At 38.8% G+C, this 19615-nt stretch overlaps 1 protein-coding gene across 6 annotated transcripts in view; it reads left to right on the plus strand.

Annotated features, from left to right (window-relative positions):
• Positions 1 to 18612, plus strand: part of SHLD2 (shieldin complex subunit 2) — a 120061-nt gene extending 101449 nt beyond the window's left edge. For all 6 annotated transcript variants that reach the window (XM_030571306.1, XM_030571304.1, XM_030571303.1 and 3 more), the window contains 4 exons: positions 3899 to 4105; positions 5876 to 6110; positions 15436 to 15551; positions 17079 to 18612. In XM_030571306.1, coding sequence (XP_030427166.1) covers positions 3899 to 4105; positions 5876 to 6110; positions 15436 to 15551; positions 17079 to 17251 — 731 coding nt within the window. In that variant the 3' untranslated portion in view covers positions 17252 to 18612. The remainder of the gene's footprint in view (positions 1 to 3898; positions 4106 to 5875; positions 6111 to 15435; positions 15552 to 17078) is intronic.
• Positions 18613 to 19615: the final 1003 nt, after the last annotated feature.

Genomic DNA, 19615 nt, shown 5'->3' on the forward strand with positions numbered 1-19615 from the left:
ATGAAATTGACAAGAAAACCCGCGCTCCCCTGGAGAGCTGGCTGGCTGGACCCTGCTTCTGGCTGCAGCTGGGGTGAGAAGCCCAGCGGGGCATCTTCCTGCTCCCAGCTGGGAGCTGGGGTGAGAAGTGGGGGTGGCTTAGGAGCCCGCTCCCCACTGGGATGAGAAGCCCAAGTGGGCCTTTCTGTCTCCCATGAAGGAGGGGCAAGAAGCCAGGGCAGCTGGACCCCTCTCCCCAGTGGTGAAAAGCCCCAGGCAGCTTCCCCCTGCTCCTGGCGGGAAATGTGGGAGAGAAAAGCCCTGGCCAGCTTCTCCCCAGCTCCTGGAGGGAAAGGGGAGGCAACCCTCCAGGAGTCTGTGGAGAAGCAAGAGCTACCCACACTGCCCCTTTGAGGTTGGTCGAAACGCTCCTGGTGAGGATGCGCACCACCAACCAAAGGAGGGTAGTGTGAACATGCATCATCACAGTAATTACTGCAGAGGTTGTAAGTTGACCTAATTTTATAATATAATATTACACACACACACCCCTCTACCCCGCTATAACACGGTCCTGGGGAGCCAAAAATCCCTATCGTGTTATAACTGAAACCCTGTTATATTGGGATAGGGACAGCAGGGCTCCAGCCACTGTGGGGAGTCCCAGGCCCTTTAAATTGCCGGTGGAGCCCCACTGCCGCAGCCACAGGGTAGGAGCGGCAGGGCTCCAGCGGTAATTTAAAGGGTCCTGGGCTCCCTCCAGCAGCTGGAGCCCTGCAGCAGCTGGAGCCCCAAGCCCTTTAAATTGCCGGTGAGCCCCACTGCCGGAGCCCAGGGTAGGAGCATCAGAGCTCCGGCAGTGATTTAAAGAGCTTTGGCCTACAGCCGCTGTGGGAAGCCCGGGCCCTTTAAATCGCCAGCGAGCCTCACTGCTGCAGCCTTGGGGTAGCAGCGGCAGGGCTCCAGTGAGATTTAAAGGGCCCGGGGCTCCCTGCAGCAGCTGAAGCCTCGGACCCTTTAAAGTGCCTCCCGAGCCCCACTGCTACTGCGCTATACGCGAAGCCGTGTTATATTGGGTCGTATTATAGCAGGGCAGAGGTGTATATATAATGAGCCTCCAAATTAACCCCATCCTTGTGTATATTAGTCTGAGGTAAGTACATCCTCTCACACACTTTGTATGTTATGGCATCCAAAAAGAGACACTACATTGTCTTTACATACTAAATAATATGTAATTATATGATCAGACACAGGCAACCTTGATTGGCATTCCTAATTTTTGTGTGTGACTTTACAACCTTAAGATTATTTAATATCATCTTTTTGTTTAATGTAATTTCCTTCATTTTAAAAAAACAAAACTTTAAAAATTGAAAAAACAAAAATGTCATCTATAGAATCCTATTGCCTCTCATATGAGTCATTAGCAAGGTTGGGACTTTTAGATCCACAGTATAGTCCTCTACCACTTGAGCTAACAGTGTAATGAATAGTAGTAGAGGATGTTATCTTCTGTGTGAACCAATCATTAGGGTGGGCTGGAGACACACACTTTGCCCCTGGTTTTCATAGCTAATTGCTAGACAGAAAAGGAACGCTGAGATTCAGGAAAAATGTGTTCAGTTTCAAAATCTGTAAGAGAGTATGCTTTAGTAGTATTATAGGCAGTTCTGCTCCTATCATCTCCTTTCCTCCCAGACGTCCTGTGCCCACTTCTGCTCCTATCCCACCACCTGAGCCCAACTCCTGCCCCTCCACTCTTACCTCTTGCTTGACTCTTGCCCCTATCTATCCTATCAGCATCTCCTGCCTCTGTCCCCTATCACTTCCACTTCTAACCTCTGAATTCCTGTTTTCATCTTGTAAGTAACTGAAAACAGGGTCTTCTATTGGAAGATGTCAGGCAACCTTAACTATAGGTGGCGTTACAAGCACCACCTATAATATAATTGTAATCCCCATATTGACAGTTTCCCTCCTTTCTTCAAAAATAGGTGTTTTTCATCTAAGAAAACAAGTGAGTAACTGAAATTTGTAGGCTAAGCCATTCTGGAGATCTGATAAGATGAAAAAACTTAGGAAAAGTCAATGCCAGGGAATTGTTAAAGAAATGTAAAAACTTTAAAGCTCCTTGTTTGATTTTTCCCCCCCTCCAAACTTTCCCTTGCATGAGAGATGTGAAATTTCACATGGATTGGTTTCTTTTGAGAAAGTAGGGTCAAGAGTTGAAAATTGAATTCACTCTAACCCGCAAATGTGAGCTTCAGCCTCAACTATGGAGAGGCTAGCACTGCTCCATAAAACAGTTTATATTTTAGGGGTTTCAGAGTGGTAGCCGTGTTAGTCTGCATGCATCCAATGAAGTGGGTTTTAGCCCATGAAAGCTTATGCCCAAATAAATTTGTTAGCCTCTAAGATTCCACAAGTTCTCCTCATTTTTAGGGGTTGTATTCTTCATTCAATGACTTGCATTTCTCCCACAGAATAGAGGAGCAGATTTAAATCCCATCTGAATGAAATACCTGCAGAAAAAGGATAGTAACCCCATTGTTTTAAATTTTTGGTTGAAAAGTAGTTCAACACTAAGAGGGTACTGAACTTCATGCCTCAGTTATGCAATGAAGCTTCATCATGTGATTGTGTTTCAAGAATATGCACAAGTGTGTGGTTTAGTGACCCCTGAAGCAGATAGTGTAGTATTTCTGTATTTTAATGCCTTCATTGTTTGCTGTGTGTGATCTGTAATTGTGCAAGTCAGTAAAATGAAATGTCCTGAACAAAGTACAGAGTTTTGGAAAATGGATCAATGTTTGGACAGTGGCAAAATGACTTATCAGTGATATCTGCTATAATTCTCCTACTAATATAATTTCCTTCTTAAGTTTCCATTATTCAACTCCATAACCGCATGTCAGTAAACTACTAAACCCAGCTGTTGTCCAGAATTAGTGTGTATTGACAGTTGGGCCCTTTTTACAAGTCATAAAGGGAGAAAAAAATCCCCCTCTGAACAGTTGCTTTATTGTAAGTTTAAGAATTGCTGTTTTGTAGTTAGAGCTCAATTCACCGCACCCAACCCCCTTCCCTCCCCCAGCAACTGATTTTTTCGTGGCTGTTCTATCTCCCAGCATGCACTGAGCTGCTTTCAATAGGACTTTCAGCCACAAAGAGAAGCCAGAATAGCTTTGAAGAGACCCATTTTGGGGACTTGAGAGGAGAATTTAGCTTAGTGTTTTTAAGTCATCTTTCTCGTAATTAACCCTTTCAATATTTAGCACATTTTTCCCTTTGTTTTCCCAAACACAGATAGGAGCTTTTTATAACAAACCAAAATATAAAAAAAAGTTTAGTTATTTTATAGGTAACTCCTGAGGAATAGTAGTATTCATAATACAAGGTGTTCTGAAAAAGAAATTTTACAAGAAATCATTACAATACTATTTCACTGCATTAAATAAAAATGTTTTATGGTGTCGTGACTGGCCTATGTCAGAGAGCAACAGCATTGCCAAAGACAAGCATTCACTGTATCAGCCAGCACCCCACACCCACTTATTAGATTTCCTTAAAAAACCTGAGATTTTTAAAAGGATAAAATGGGTTCATTTTACTTTTTGGGTACACTTGGATCATGTCGTAAAATTTTTATATGGAACCATGAAGACTAAAAAGCTTACATTTTTTAGTGAAGCCTGCCAGTCTGATGCAATCAATTTGATCCAGGAACTGAGTTTTTAAGAAAAATGCCAGCTGTCATGAGACTTATGATACAGTTGCAATAGCAGACAACACTGAGCACATCATTCTGTTTCATTAAGGAATCCTGTAGGTGTTTGCAGCTTTCTACAACTATTAACCATGCATGGAAGTTAACTCAATTTCTTGGGTCTTTATTTGTTCTTGCTTTATTTTTCAGATCACATATGGGAATTTAAATATTTACTTGCCCGACGTAGTTCTATTTCAGGTGATATTGAACTGCACACAACTCCATGGTCATCCTGTGAGTGTCTGTTTGATGATGATAAAAGGGCAGTTGAATTTAAAGAGAAGTTTCAAAAAAGTGAAAAGTATCTCATGAAAATGACAAATCTGTCAACACACTTGGAGGAAAAATGTTCAGGTGAGATTGTAATCCATAGCTCTTTGTTGACTACCTATTTAAGTGAGAGATACATTGATAAGCAGAAATGCTGATTATATTTATGACCGTTAACAGTGTTTTCATTTAAAACCAGACACACACAGCTGGCTGTAGGCCTGAAATGATGTATCTTGGAAGCAGTTGCTCAGTATCCCAGCCAAAGTGTGAATGCAGCCTTCATTCAGAAGACATAGGGATGACCTGTGAAGGGGAGCAGAATAAAAACAGCTTGGGTTAAATGTGTTAATATTGCCATTTACTCTCCGCTGTAACATTTTTTTATTGTGAGGATAATTACTCATTGGAACAGCTTTCCAAGGAATGTGATAAATTGTCCATCACATGAAGTCTTTAATCAAGTTTGAAATCTGTCTAAAAGGTATGCACTGGTTCAATAAAAATTACTGGGGCAGGTGTAGGAACTACTAGATGAGGTTTTTTGGCCTTTATTATGCATTATAGTCCTTTTTCACTTTAAAAGCTATGTAAACCCCTGCAGCAGAACAAAACAGACATTTTCTCTCAGAGCATAGGATGGACACCTATGTCTGTGTATAGTCATTCAGCAAAACTGCTGGAAGAACATTGTTGAGGATACAAAGTCAAGTGTTTAGAAGATAGGAAATGAAAGAGTTATAGTGTCCTGTGCACTCTAGTGTGTGTGCATTGTGATATAGCTTTTAATTATATAGCTACATACTGTGTTTTCCACAGGACTCCTCTCTGGTTCAGTGCACAGTCTGGATAAGGTGCCTGTTCAGTATATATATATATTTTTTTATCCGCATCAATAACCAGTTGTTTTCCACTGGTTGTAATTGTGATCAGTTTTAACAGTACAGCCATTTTTGGGAACTTAAGTAATGAAAATAGGTAGTTTTTGCTAGTATATTTTTTGTAATCACATTTTGAACAAATCTAACTCCTTTGAAGTTTGAATCACAGACTTAAAATTTGGCAGGGGCATAGTCCTGAGGTTAAAGAGGTGTCTTTTGCTGTACCCATGACAATCTATCCAGATTTGGTTAAGTTATAAGCTGTGGAAAATCACCATTTACGCATACACAATAGGACTTATTTAACATTTATCCTTTTATTTTCTGAATGTTCCAACTGCACTTCTCATGCTCCTGGGCTCCACTGAGTCTTGGTCATTGTGTCCATGTAATACACACAGAGCTAGAACTCCAGGTGGAACAAAGGCAAAATAAATGCTCCCGCTCCCCTCCGTCAAACTGTCCTTTGATGCTATAAACTTTTGGTGTATCACAGCATCCTGTTTCCCCATTGTCTGTCGTTGTACTTGCCATAGAAAGTTTTATGTTTCCAAATTTATTTACCAAGACACCTCTGTATATGAGAAATGTTTGAATAATCCCTGGCACTGTTATGATCAGAGAACATCTTAGCTATTATGATGTATTGCCTATCTGATCTCTAAGTCTGGTTTTTGGGGTTTTTTTTTTGTTTTTTTAAATATTAGCATCTATCACGGTAATATTTAAGCACATAGGTCATTACTTTCAGATTTATTTTTCTTTATCACAATGATTTCATGACTGAGGAAATCATTCTTTGTAAAGCAAGTCAATGTGCAGTTCCAAAAAGATGAAGTAAATCTCAGGCTATTGTTATTTATATAGTGTTTGTTTTGAATCAATTGAGCCATATCTGCTTGTTACTGCTTTCTGTGATATTATAAAATACTAAGATGGCACAAAATTTGATCTAATTCTTTTGTTTTTGTAGGAGTGATTCAATTGAAAGCCCATGTCTTAGACTTGAAGTTTACCATTGCTACTCCCCAGTACAGGCAACTCATCTTAGATGCTGACACTTCATTAGAATGTATTTTGGCTTCTCTTCCTATGATCATCTATTCAGGTTGTGCAAAATGTGGGTTGGAACTACACACTGATGAGAACAAGATCTACAAGCAGTGCCTTAGTTGCTTACCATTTAACAAAGTGAGAAAGTTCTACAGGTAAATCAAATAAGAAACTAAGACCAGAAACTAAGACCAGTAAAACAATGTTTAGTATTAAAGAGAGAGATTTAAAATATGTTGAATAACCATAATAAATTTCATGTAAACTTGGCTTCACATATATTAACATTGTGAATGGAAATATGTTTTAATCCTTACTATACTGTATGTGTGGTCTTTAAGAAATAGCATTTTCTGGTGGTCAGAGCATATTTCTGGGACTCAGAAGGCAGTTCTGTTCCTGGCTTTGCCACAGACTTTTGGTGTGACATAGGATGAGTCTTATAACTTCCTTTTGCCTTAACTTCCCCACCAGCAAAATGAGATGATAATACTTATCTTCTTCAGAAACAATATTAGGTTTACTACATTTGTGTTTGTAAAGTACATTGGATGGAAAATTTTACAGAATGCAAAGCATCCTTATGCATTATATTGTTTTCAGCATTACTTAAAGATTACATTCCATCTTTAAATAATCCATCATAATTTGTTAACTCCCATGTAATGTGATGAGGGGATAGTAGTGATGTTTGGGGGTTACTGTAACACTGGACTGGGATCGAGGAGGATCCTGGTCTTAGCGCTTATGTGAGAACCCAAGAAATCCATTTGACCATGTCATGCCTCAGCTTAGCTTTCAAATTTGGTGAAAGCAGAACCTCATCCTAAAACAAGATATGCCGTCTAATTTAAACTAAGGGGGACAAAAGACATCTTTCCAATTGATTGCCTAGGAAAGAACAAGCATACCGTAATGAACAGCAGATGGCAGCATGAGATAGGCTGTGCAAGCTCTTGGATTTATAACAGGTTAAAGCAAACTTAAACCTCATCATTTGATTTAACAACATAATTATTAAATGTAGAGATCATTATTTGTTTAAAATAATTTATCATTTCAAACACCTACTTACCTTTACCTTGTTTGCAAAGTGGATTAAGCATAGCATGCATATAGTACAGGTGAATTCTGAGGCAATGAGCATAAAGTCTGGCATATAATTTACTTTTACATATAACTCCTTATTTTCCTGAATTGTCCTAACTTGCTTTATAAGGAGGTAGAACAGGAAGTGTGGTGATTGAGTACCTGCAAATAAAGCAGTCATTTCTCACTCAATAATAGCTCATACAGCAATTAACATAGGAGTCCCTTTTATTGACTAAGGTAATATTAGCTTGGTCCTTGGAATTATCCCCTACTCAGAAATACCAAGGGATTAGTTTTTGTATTATTAAAGATTTTAGTAACTATTATTTTGTTCTTTTCTGTGTGCTGACAGTGTGCTTAGGACTGTATTAAATAATCATAGATGGCAGCATGATCCCCTTCCACAAAGAAAGCATACAACCAAAATTAGTCATGGACAATACAATGTGAATGTACATGGGTACAGTCCTGCCTACTAATGTGAGCTACACAAGTGGGGAACAGACACTGCACACCATAGCATATGGCTAGAGGGGGCCAGAGAGTCTAGCCAATCCCAAACTGTCAGACTGTACCCCCTAGAGCTGTAGTGTGCCAGCCCCTGCAATTAGGTAGGTCCCTCCCGTAGCACTCAAGAGGACGGTAGAACAGTACCCTGCTGCTTGGGTGCTGAAGTAGTAGGACATCATATGTACCTTCTCTTCTTTATGCAGCACTGTGATGGGGTGAACTAGGTCCAGAGGCCCCCTGCTGGAGGCCTCAAGGTCCAGCCACACCCTATCCCAGAGAAGAGCCAGAAGAGAAGTCCTTCAAGTGGTCTACAGGTGTTGAAGGGAAGAAGCCAATGAGAGAGGCTTCAGGGGGCAGCAAATCACACCACATAAAAGAAGCTGCAGAACAGAGCAGTAGTCAGTTGCTGCCTGGAGCTGGAGGCAAGAGGACTGTGTTCCTGGCTGACTGAAAGAGCAACAGGACCCTGGACAGCTGAGGGTGGGCAGGGACTAGGAGAGATAAGAAGGAGCTCCTGGCTGGCTGCTGGCTCTGAGCCCCAGACACTTGCTAGCAGGGACTGGGGGAGCTAAGAAGGACCTTCTGGCTGGCTGCTGGGACTGAGTAAGGACTGAGCTCAGGGAGGGCTGCCAGAAGACAGTGTCTCCAGGGAGGAAGCTCTGGGGTTACAGCTCCCATACCAGGGCCGGGACAAGGTGAAGACTGTATACCCCAGAAGGGGTCTGTTCTGTTTCACCTACAGACAGTGTGTGTGACTCAGGGCTGAGTCACTGAAAAACCACCTGAGAAACCACTAACAGGGGTCACCGTAAACTGAAAGATTGCAGACACACCTGACTAGAAGGGGGCGCTTGCGGAAGGTGGGTGCTGCCCTGGTACAAACACAGATAAGGATTTGGCATTATTTCTTTAATAAAAGACATCACAAGAATACCAAACCCAAACTAGTCCAAACCTTTGAGAAAAATAAATAAATTACCAGCTGCATAAGTTAAAATCCATATGAAGCAGCCATCAGTCAGTCAACCTATCTTTTAATAAAGCCAAGCCTACCTGTCTACTGTAGGTACAGAAGAAAACAAGTGTGCACATGACCAGTCCTGGAATAGGTCTGGGGCACATGGGAGGAGATTGCTTCTGTAAGATGTTAATAATGCTCATTTTGTTCTTGTACAGTTCCCTATACCTTCAATTTATATATCTTAGAATTGCTAGTAGGGGATTTTCAGAAGAGGCCCTTAACTCTGGAATTTGCTTCCCACCTTTGCTGTAACCCAGGCCAAATATTATGACTTGCAGGGCACATCGCAAAGCTTATCTGTTTACTCAGTCTTTTCCTGTGAGCATGAATTAAATGAAAAAGATTTGGTTTTGTCCAGCAGGGAGAGATTTCTTTTAACATTGTTGGATTTTATCAGAGGAAATTTTTTTTTATATTTGTTTTTCAACTTGTTGTAAGAGCATGAAAGAAATATGGTTGGTCCATGATATAAATAAAATAAATAAAGTGCCCATGCCATGGAAATTTTAACTTCTTATTTTCAAGACGAGCCTAAAGGACCTTTGTTTAACCTCTCACCCAAGGCTTGCTCAAATGATGGTGAGACAATCTCCTAGAGTTGCATTGTATATCAGTTCCTGAGTCTGAGCCTTTATGTGGAGCTTGAACCCGTAACTTTTGTAAAGAGTAGTATGTATCTAATGTTTTCACATTGACATTCTAGTCTTCTGTGTTCTAGTAAAACATCATGCATATTTTAATAGCAATTCCAAGTTGCGTGTTGTAACACTACTTGGTGCAGTCTAACAAGAGATGTGTCTCTGGTGAAGCTGGGGAAAGAGATATCTCATATGAGATACAATTTATTAACAAAAAATGTTGTTCTCATTCTATTTCCCTATTTTTATAAGAGCATGAAATGTCAAAATTGGTTCCATTTCAAATAGTTAATATTAGCGACTGAGATCAAGTAACATTTCTTTCTCCTCAGCCCACTGAATCATGTCTCCCATGACTTCTTCCAAAGGTTATTTAAAGCTGTTTGCATGAGTGTTGTAAATTCAGCATGATTAGTGGTTCAAGAACCAGAACTGCTCCTTGCACCTTTTTTGGGAGTCAAATTTTTATAATCTGCATGCTGTTTGTACTTTGTTACATGAAGAGTTCTAATATGGATCATCTGTGACCTTTAAACAGGTCTCTTTTTAACTAATATTCATAATCTTAATCACTTTCACAAATTTTTAGGGCATAATTAGGAATGATATAATATCTCATAGTACGTTTGCTTGTGTTTCTGATGTCTCACAAAGCAAGGGAAATGTCTAACTTGAAATAGCATCTGATTTTGATTCAGTAGCAGCACAAAAATTACAGCTGATGAGCTGTTTTAATATCTTAACAAATACATCATTATCCCTGGAATTATAAAATATTTTGACTGTCTTAGCTAGATTTTTTTCCTTTTAAATGTTTAACCTTTATTTATGAAATGCAACCATGGTCTGCATATGTCCAGGTTTATTAACCATCCAGGCATGCTATAAAGCTCATATTTTCCCCCTCTTGACTTAGGCTGTATATGGCCTGGACTGAGGTGGCTATTATGGTGTTTATATATAAATGTTTGTTTAGATTTTTAATTTAAGAACCAGGAGCCCAGAGCACTGAATGGGTACCTACAGTTGTATTTTAAAAATTCAAATAAATAAATAGTAAAAATAAACCACATTCCTTCTGGGCTATGGTTACAATGGCCCAGAAAAAAATATTGTCAACTAAGGGAGATTGGAAAGAATAGTAAATTTTTCATACAATCACGCGTCTTTTGGATTTCAAAGGTCAAAATGCTATTTCTTTTCTTCTTCTTTCCATGTTTTTATCCCAGATATCTACCCTTTTGCATTCTCTCCTTATACTTTCTTTATGGGGGTGGAGGATGTAATAGTATTTTCTTCCAGTGGCACACAGCTGTGTTTTCTTTATCTATAGCTAACAGCACTTGGTTAGTTAGAAAAAACACAGTAGTGCCAGTAATAATGAGCAAACAGATTCCCAGGGAATTACACACACAATGCCTGTTTTAGTTCAAGGTGCTTATATGCTAACAACATCATACTGTTTTGGCCTAGCAAACTTGTATATGTTGTATATTGCTGTGGAGAGCTGGAATTGTGGCAGCATTTAAGGATTAGAGAGTATGGAATGAAAATACCCAGTTTCCCAGTACCTGCCTATCTGTACCAGTAGTGAATTTTAGGTGTATTTTTAGATCGCATATTTGACTTGATAGAGGTGGCTATATATACTCTCTCCATAGTCACCAAATTGTAGCTGGATATCTAGTTTGCAATGGGTTAAAGTAGCCATATTAGAAAATATAGTACTTGTGCATAAGAGATTAATTACAGATCAGTATTTTCTGTGGTATGCTACTGTAAATAAAAACTGACATAGGCTACGTCTACACTACAAGCTGGGAGTGCAATTCCCCTGCTCACGTGCACATACTTTCACTTATTCTCATTGGGCTGGCCGTGCTGAGTGCATGATCACCTAAACCCAGTGGATATGAATTCGGTGTGGCTAAGCTGGTCCTCTGCCGCCACCCGTGCTACTGTGATTACATTGCTATTTATATTTGTGTTAGCTCTCATCAATCTAGCTGAAGTACTGGTATGTGTATGTGAGTAGGGGAATCCCACACATAGTTCATAGTCATAGTCATTGTGTCAGGCACCAAACAGAAGGCTGAATTGAGAGTGACAGATATTTGAAAAAAATTACTACTAGGTATTACAACAAGATGTTGATTTTTTTTTTATTAAAGTATGTAAGACCCTTTGAGTGAAGTTAGATGACATTAGGAAAAAAGTCTGAATTAAGAACCTGAGACCAGGCAGCATCCCAAAATAAGCATAACCAAGCAAATGTAAATATTTTCCAAATGCCTCATTTGATCCACTACAGGCTTTTCTGCAATCTGTTTTGTACTGTGGATTGCAAAAGTTGTAAGTTTTTGTCCAGAGCCAGTCTAAACAGAAATCTACCTAAGTTTAACCCACATGCCCTGAGAATCCCCAAAATGATGAGGCAGCAAGACACCCCACAGAGTGTTAAGGATACATGCAAAAGACAATATTTTGCGTTTTAGAGGTCTAAAATGAAATCATTTCTGGTTTATCACTGATGTGAAAGTTTTTTGCAGTTAAACAGTTTCTCCAGGAAATTATTTGAGTTTATTAGGAAATCCAGTGAACAGTTATTTATTTCATTATTTTTGGAGGAAATAAACTATATTGGTTGAATGCTCACGATTTCGTGGAAGATGAAAAATCCATGATTAAATCTGATGCAAAACAAAATCACCTCTTTTTTGTTACTTTTGCCTTGGATAGTGCTTTACTTTCATTATCTTAAAAAAGTATCCCCCAGTTAAGTTTTTTTCTCACCTTTTGTGATTTAAAAAAAAAAAACTGGAAATAAATCCAGCTTCTCTGCAGTCTTCTTAACCCCTTTGATTGTCCACTTTACATTCTCAGAGTCCCACATACCCTTGCTTCTTTCTTATGATGCACTAAAATATTTTTTTTGTTTATCTTTATATCTCTAGGTATTTATTCACATTTCTTCTTAATCGTCATCTTAGCTAACAAAGTTTATGTTCCTTTCTTTTAGCTGATTATATGAACTTTGATTTCCTAACTCTTCCCTTCAGGCAATTTTAACTAACTTCCTCATTTTTTAAAAAGACTTGAAATACCAGGTCTTGGTATGTTCCCCTGAAAAGATATCTAAATTAATTATATTGCAGTCATATTGTGGAAGTGGCATTTCTGGAAGCCACTAATAATTACTTACACTTACATATGATACCTTATATATGTCCAAGGATCACAAAGTGAGATCTAAACTATCTACACTGAAATGTAGCCACCCCTTTTGAAGTAAAACATTGCATCTGTTCAACAATTCTTCATAACAGCTCAGGGAATTGAGTATATAGCCTCCAGTTAAAACTACTGGGAGAATTTTGTGTAAGCAGAATAGCAGTACCCAAATTAGAATTTAGCCAGGACACCGTCAGTATTAAAAGTGCCACCAGATCTTTGAAGACCACATGTGGTCAGGGCCTTGATTTTTATCTATCTAATCCAACAGATTTCAGTAGCACAGAGCTAATATCACCAACACCACTTTCTGTAATGCCTCACTAACTCCTTAGAGGTCTCCTATCTTAACTATTTACCAAGACTGTCTATGTTTAGATAATAAGATCTGATCCAAAGAAATATGGCTACGACCTTAAGTGTTTAGGGGATAGCAGATGGTGTGTCAAAGAATTTGCTCATAGAGAAGACGTCACAGCCACAATCAACTTATCTATATGCTGCAAAAAAGTTGAACGTTAAGCATTAAAAGGTATTACAGTTTGGTGCATTTTCTCCTTATATTACCTGCTCAATTATATAAATAGTGACAGCAGCTAAACATACCCCAAATAGGATGCAACACACTGGAGCTATGGAAATCTGCCATTCTTACCTTGTACCTCATCTGTGGTTGCAGATCTCTTCTATGGAAGTGACTCCTTCCCTTTCTCCTATCTCCCTCATGCCATCCTAGTGGGGTGGCCCCTGAGATGTGGGCATATCCACTGTAAAGACCCAGACTTGGAATGATTTTTTGCCTGTCTTTTTTATTCATTTATTTATTTAGATTTAAAATTATTAAAAATGCACTTATCCAAGGCTCTGGGTGCCTATCACAATTAATGATACAATACAGTGAAACTCCAGCAGCATTAAAGTGTTCATTCCAATAAGGAGTCAAACAGACCCCTAAAAAACGTAGGGTTGAAGTTCAAATTTATTATTGATTTGACTTGAGTTATCCACATTATCTGTCTAATATTTTCCTGAACAAAAAAAGCTGTATATTTTTCTTTGTTAGCATTATACTTATTATCTGCATATGATAGCTGGTGTCATTATAGATTAATTATGCCTTTGGCTATTTCTCAGATGTCTTTTATAGTGAGTCCTGCAATGTCCTTAGTTCTTGTCAGTGTTTGTTGGGAACTCTACTAGAGATAGATGCTATTGGTCAGTCCTTGTGTAGTCTTATGGGTTTTGGACTTGCTTATTAGAGTGATGAACTCTTAGTTTTGCTGTGAATACATGGACTTCCAAGAATCAGTTCTTGATGATTATCCTGTTGACACCAGTAAGTTACATTGTGATGTCAGCACCAAAAAGAAGACATAATGTGGGACAAAGATCCAAAATATGAGCAATTAAAACATATTAGAAAAGGGACAACATTGATTTCATACGATTGATTGGGAGAATGAGGATCAGTCTCTAACTGTGGGATTGTTATTTTCTGTTTCTTTAGATCTGATGATAAAGCTTTCTGTGGCTGACATGTTATTTATTTCAATAATTAATTTAGTATGTGAAAGTTAATAGAGAGAAATAATTTTTAAAGATTTTTAAATTGTCATGGGCTCCAAGAGTAATATCATCAAAAACTGATAAAACTATACATTAATTAGAACTTAGTGTTCTATTTTCATTATTTATAATTTTTATGTATTTCTGAAATAGAAACATATGACTCTCTCTCTTTGATATTTCAATTTATTCTTAATTGATTAGAAATTTCAGCAGGGCGTCTGAAGCGACTGCTAAGCTGCCAACAGGTTCTGCTAGCTTAATTGCTTGCATACAGAGAGTACACTGATTAGGCTGAACCACTGGTCAAGGGTCTGGAGTTAAAAGCAGAAATGTCCTTCACTCCTGAAGTGCCATAGCTTTAGGTACTTGAGTATATTTGTTTTTGCTATAATTTAATTGTAAAGCATGTGGCAGGATTGGTGGGCACACTTGTGCACTATTATGCACATGCTCTCTTACACACACACATCTTTGATCTGCTCATTCTTGGCATTAGAGAATTTAGCATTTCATCCTCTACTAAAAATACCTACACTTTTTTTTTTTAACCTCCAGAAGAAAACTGTTACGACTATATCTTTGCCAACTTACTTTGGAAACAAATGCCCTTTCTGTTTGTGGAGGTCAGGCCAAATGTTATCATTACTAAGGTACAATTTTCCTTTACTTAATGGAAGTTGTGCCTGCTAAAGATGGCAGTTTTTGGCCCAGAATGAATAACTCATGTTAATACATTAATCGAAACAGAAAGTTGAAATGCCAAAGGCTGTAGTGCTTTCTCTGAGTGATGAAGGGAAATAGTTCTGTGATTCAGTGGGAAATGACTATCAGTTCTTCTGACATCTTCTTAAGGAATCTTAATCTCAAGACTAAGTTTTTGAGCTTGAAGAATGAGTTAGATGCTTAGCCTGGTGCAAATCAGTAGGCCCCTACAAATCTGTGCAAACTTGCTTTATATCCATGGTTATCCGCAGACCATGTTTGTGGATCATGGATTGGATACAGATACAAATTTTGTATCCGCGCAGGATTCTACAAATCAGCCGAGCTCTATGGCTTCATCATCTGAGGGTGTGGCCCTGAACATGTTGTATGGGGCAATTTTCATTTTCTTTCAAACTAAAGCACAGATTACAAAAAGCATAAATCTATCCCTATTTTCTAAAATCACAGCTTGGTTGATAATTCTGTGGCATCATCATGCACAACCATTAGAGAATTCATTAAACTATCAGGCACAGATTCCTGATCTGCGGGTTGGCAGAAATTGAGAGCATAAAAGAGATTTACCAGATCAATAATATTAGGTAAATAAAGGCAATATTATATTTAATTACTTTGACCATAAATTTTGTTTCTGCTGCAAAAATAAAACCATTTCAAATTCAAGCGTTTATGGGAATCTGTTTTCTGATTTAGACCAGCCCTGATGACTGCAGAAGACAAAGGATGTGAGATTTGTATTCAAGTAGTGTCAGAGTTGATGGAGAAAATCTTCCTTAATATTCCTGCAGACTGGCTGAACAAATTCATAGGTACTGTACCATACATCATTTGTTAGAAAAACAATCAACTGCGGCACAGAACCAGAAACACTAAACTGAAACAAAGTAATAGTTACTTCCCACACACACCAGTGGCCAGGACATTGATCTAGTTTGGCATGATGTTTTATGTAACATGTAGCTTTAAAAGAATTGCATATGTTTCATGTTCCACTGTGGATTTGTCAGACATTTATACTTAAATTCCCAAATATTATTAGTCTGGAGTTATATGTTTATAAACATTGATCAATTGTTCAGAATCCTGAAGGCAAATATGGTAGTTGTCGCAAAAGACAAATGTGAGACATCTAGGAAGTTCAGAATAGAATTTAGGTAACAGGAGGTATTTTGAGATGATTATTTATAACTAAGGCTACATTTTAGTCATGGATATTTTTAGTAAAAGTCAGGGACAGGTCATGGGCAGTAAACAAAAATTCACAGCCCGTGACCTGTCTGTGACTTTTACTAAAAATACCAGTGAATAAAACTTGTGGGGGCTTCCTGGGGGCCCCAGTGGTGCTAGGAGAGAGCGGCCTGGCTGCTTGGGGGGAGCTGGCAGCACCGCGCGGCTCAGGACCTGTGCTGCTGCTGGGGGCTTCCCAGCCAATGGGAATTGCAAAGCCAGCACTCTGGGCGGAGGCAACCCACAGAGCTGCCTGGTCATGCCTCTGTCTCGCAGCTGAGCAAGGGGGATATTGCCACTTCCGGGGAGTTCCCCAAGTAAGCACTGCCCAGAGCCCACCTCACTCTGTCCGCTGCCCCAACCCCCTGCCCCCTCCCACATGCAAACTCTGATGCTGGGGCGGAGGGCACAGAGGCCCGAGACTGCTCCAGCAGCAGACAGCGCTCCTGGTGCAGGGGCTGCTTTAGCTGCCCCTGAGCTAGACACACTGGCCACTGCAGAAGTCAAGGAATGTCACGGAATCTGTGACTTCCGTGACCTCTGTGGAACAACTCACAGCCTTACTTATAACATTACATAGCTCAGTACAGTTACTAGCTAGGAGTGTGTGTGTGTGTGTGTGTGTGTGTGTGTGTGTGTGTCTCTCTCTCTCTCTGTGTGTGTGTGTATAATGTATGTATATGGATTTTCATCTCAATTTTTTTAAATAACTGCCATAGTTTCAGAATGTATATAATTGCAAATGTTGTTGGTGTCTTGCTGAGAATTCCTGTGTTGCTGACATATCCTCAAAATAGACTTCCTGCTTGGGAGCTGCTATAGGTAAGTCACAGGAATTGTAGTTTAGCTTATGAATGACAGGCTCAGCAAATCAGAAGGTGTTCAACACTCTTCTAAGAAAAGGTATACTTTTTAAATTACTAAATCAATTATTCAGCTTTGTTATTCAAATGCTGAGCGGTATTTCCTGTGTTTTATCCCTTCAGGGAGGAGATCTAATCTGAGGATATGACACTACAATGGCAGCTTTTTGGGGTTTGGGGGAAGAACTTAAGTGTAGATGTTAGCATGATAACAATGAAGCATAACTAGTTCACTGTCTTTTGCAGTGCCTCCCTCAGATACTACCTATGGCATGATAGTGGCAGACCTGTGCCACTCGCTGCTAGCAGACACTGAAGCATCCTATCTGTTGGACATTAGAAGCCATTTTGTGCTGGATGAAAACAGCTATCCTTTGCAACAGGATTTCTTTCTGCTGGATTTCCATCCTGATCTCTGAAGCCCTGTCCTCACAGTGACTGATAACAGAGACCTTATGATCAAGCAGATTGCAAAAAAAAAAAAAGAGAAGAAAAATTAATTATCTCATAGGAGGAAGCTGTAAAAAAAAAACACACTGAAAAAGGTTTTTATCTTTACTTTGTACCAAAAGCTAAAAGGCTAAAAATGAAAATCCACCAATTGTATATATTGCTTCTGTAATATTTTATGAATTGTCATATAGTGATTTTATATCTATATTTTAAAGATTTTGCATATACCTTTATTTTAAAAATGATTTCACCAATGTTTTCTCCTCATCTTCCTCTTTTCTTAGCCGCGTCAGAAAAGTCTTCTGGTGTTGATAGACAGTGAAGTCTTATGAACATTGGCAGAGGAGAGGGAAGCCCTTATTCTGTAGTATGGTCTTAGTTGTAAGATACTCTGTTTTTGTTATTTCTTATGCCTTTTCTTTGGTTCCCCTCCTCTCTCCTGCGGATAGCAGAGTCTTCATTTTCTCCCAGCAATATAGTCCCACCAGAATACTTTCTCACTCAAGAATCCCAATTTCTGAGCCCACCATGCAAATTGTGTAACTAGGGACTGATCTTCACACACAAGTCACACTGGTTTAACTAAAACTGATATTAAAAACCTGTTGAGTTAAACTGCTGCAAACTCCTTTGTGGACCCTCTTAAATTAATTTAACCCTGGTATATATTGATTTATCTTAAGTTGGCAAGAAACTGATTGAAGCCAAATCAATATAAGCCAGATTTCTATCTCATTAACAGTATCCATGCAGGGTTTTGCACCAATTTAAATAGATTTAAAAACACATCTTCAGTTAAATTTTGGCTCACCTTTGCTTTCAGACTAGGACTAAAGCGAATATATAGAAATCATGAGTTGACTCCCATCTGGTCCACAGTTTCACTGCTAAAGAGGCTGATAGATCCAGTCTGTGTGTGGATAGTTCTGTGAGTGGCCTTAACAATTTTCCCATGTTTAGTATTTAAGAGAAACCTTGTCTGAGCACAGGATTGGTAACGAGCAACTCCTGAGTTGTAATTCATTTGCTACTTCTGGTTTCTTGTACCAGTTATTTAACCCTCTACCTTGTTTGTACCTTCTGCTCTAAAATGGGATGACCTCTCAGGAATGTCTTGAGGATCAGTTAATGTTGGTAAACCACTGAGAGCGCAAAAAGTGCTGCCCAATCTTATCTAAGTATAGACCTTTTCCATCTTTGTTTTGCTGTAGTCATCTCCCCTCTGTATCAAGCCCATCTTAGTTGGTTCTTATCTCATTGTATTATTGTGTTCATATTGAGTTTGAAAAGTTTACAGTGCAAATAAACTATGAAGCATCTTATGATACAAAAGTAGGCTGAAATTCTAATCATTCCTTACCTCATCTGGTGCTTGCAGACCTGTCCATCATAGTTTTAATTGTTAATTCAACATCTATTACCACAAATCAAATAAATTCCTTCACGAACAACTATATATGCATTTGGAAATTTCATCTTACTTCCTGGACATGCATGAGGGTGGCTCTGAGCAAAAGCATTTGTGTATCTTTTGGATAATAACATGGTTTTAACAAAATAGGGAATAAAGATTGTTATGCTAAAACTGTAATATTTAATAAATGAAAATCAAGAGAGTTCTGCTAAACTTGAACGGATACATAAAGCAACAACCTGCTTATTAAGCCATGTGTCTTGGCAGAGCACATCACATCGGTGCTCTGCAAGCTGCCTATACAGCTGCCTGTAATAACCTGGATTTGCTGACCTTCAGGGCATACTGCAAAGTATAACCATTAGCTTTTCTGTGGAGGGAGCAGTGTAAAGGGAGCTGACGATGGGTTGGAGGAGGAGAAGTTCTGTTGTGAACTGAATTTTTTTAGGAGCAGTTGAAGGGGTTAGCTGCTTGTTTCAGCTGTTGTTGTTTTTATTTTATTTAATTTATTAAGACCAAGGTGTGAAAAGTGCTAGATAGATGCCTTTTTCAGTACTTTTTATACATTAAAATAATAAACTATGCTTTCCTCTTCGCTGATTTGTATTGGCAATACATGCTTGTCATATCTTGTTCTGGGTTAGTTTTTCATGGCAGTTAAGCAATTGTCACCTTGTGCCACTGATAAAAAAACAAATTAGCATTTAAATGAAGATCATTAGTTAACATGTACCATCCTAAGTTTTCTTAACAGTTAAGGACGGAGTTGCGGGTGAGGGAGGTATTTTATGCTCTCATTGTCTAAAGATCTCAGATATAGCCTGGAGAGAGAGGTAAATGTATTATAACTTCGTTACTCTTTGACTTGGTCTATACACAGTATTTGTACCAGTATAACTATTTCTGTCAGGGGCCT

Source organism: Gopherus evgoodei, chromosome 7, assembly GCF_007399415.2.
Source record: "Gopherus evgoodei ecotype Sinaloan lineage chromosome 7, rGopEvg1_v1.p, whole genome shotgun sequence".
Taxonomy (NCBI): domain Eukaryota; kingdom Metazoa; phylum Chordata; order Testudines; family Testudinidae; genus Gopherus; species Gopherus evgoodei.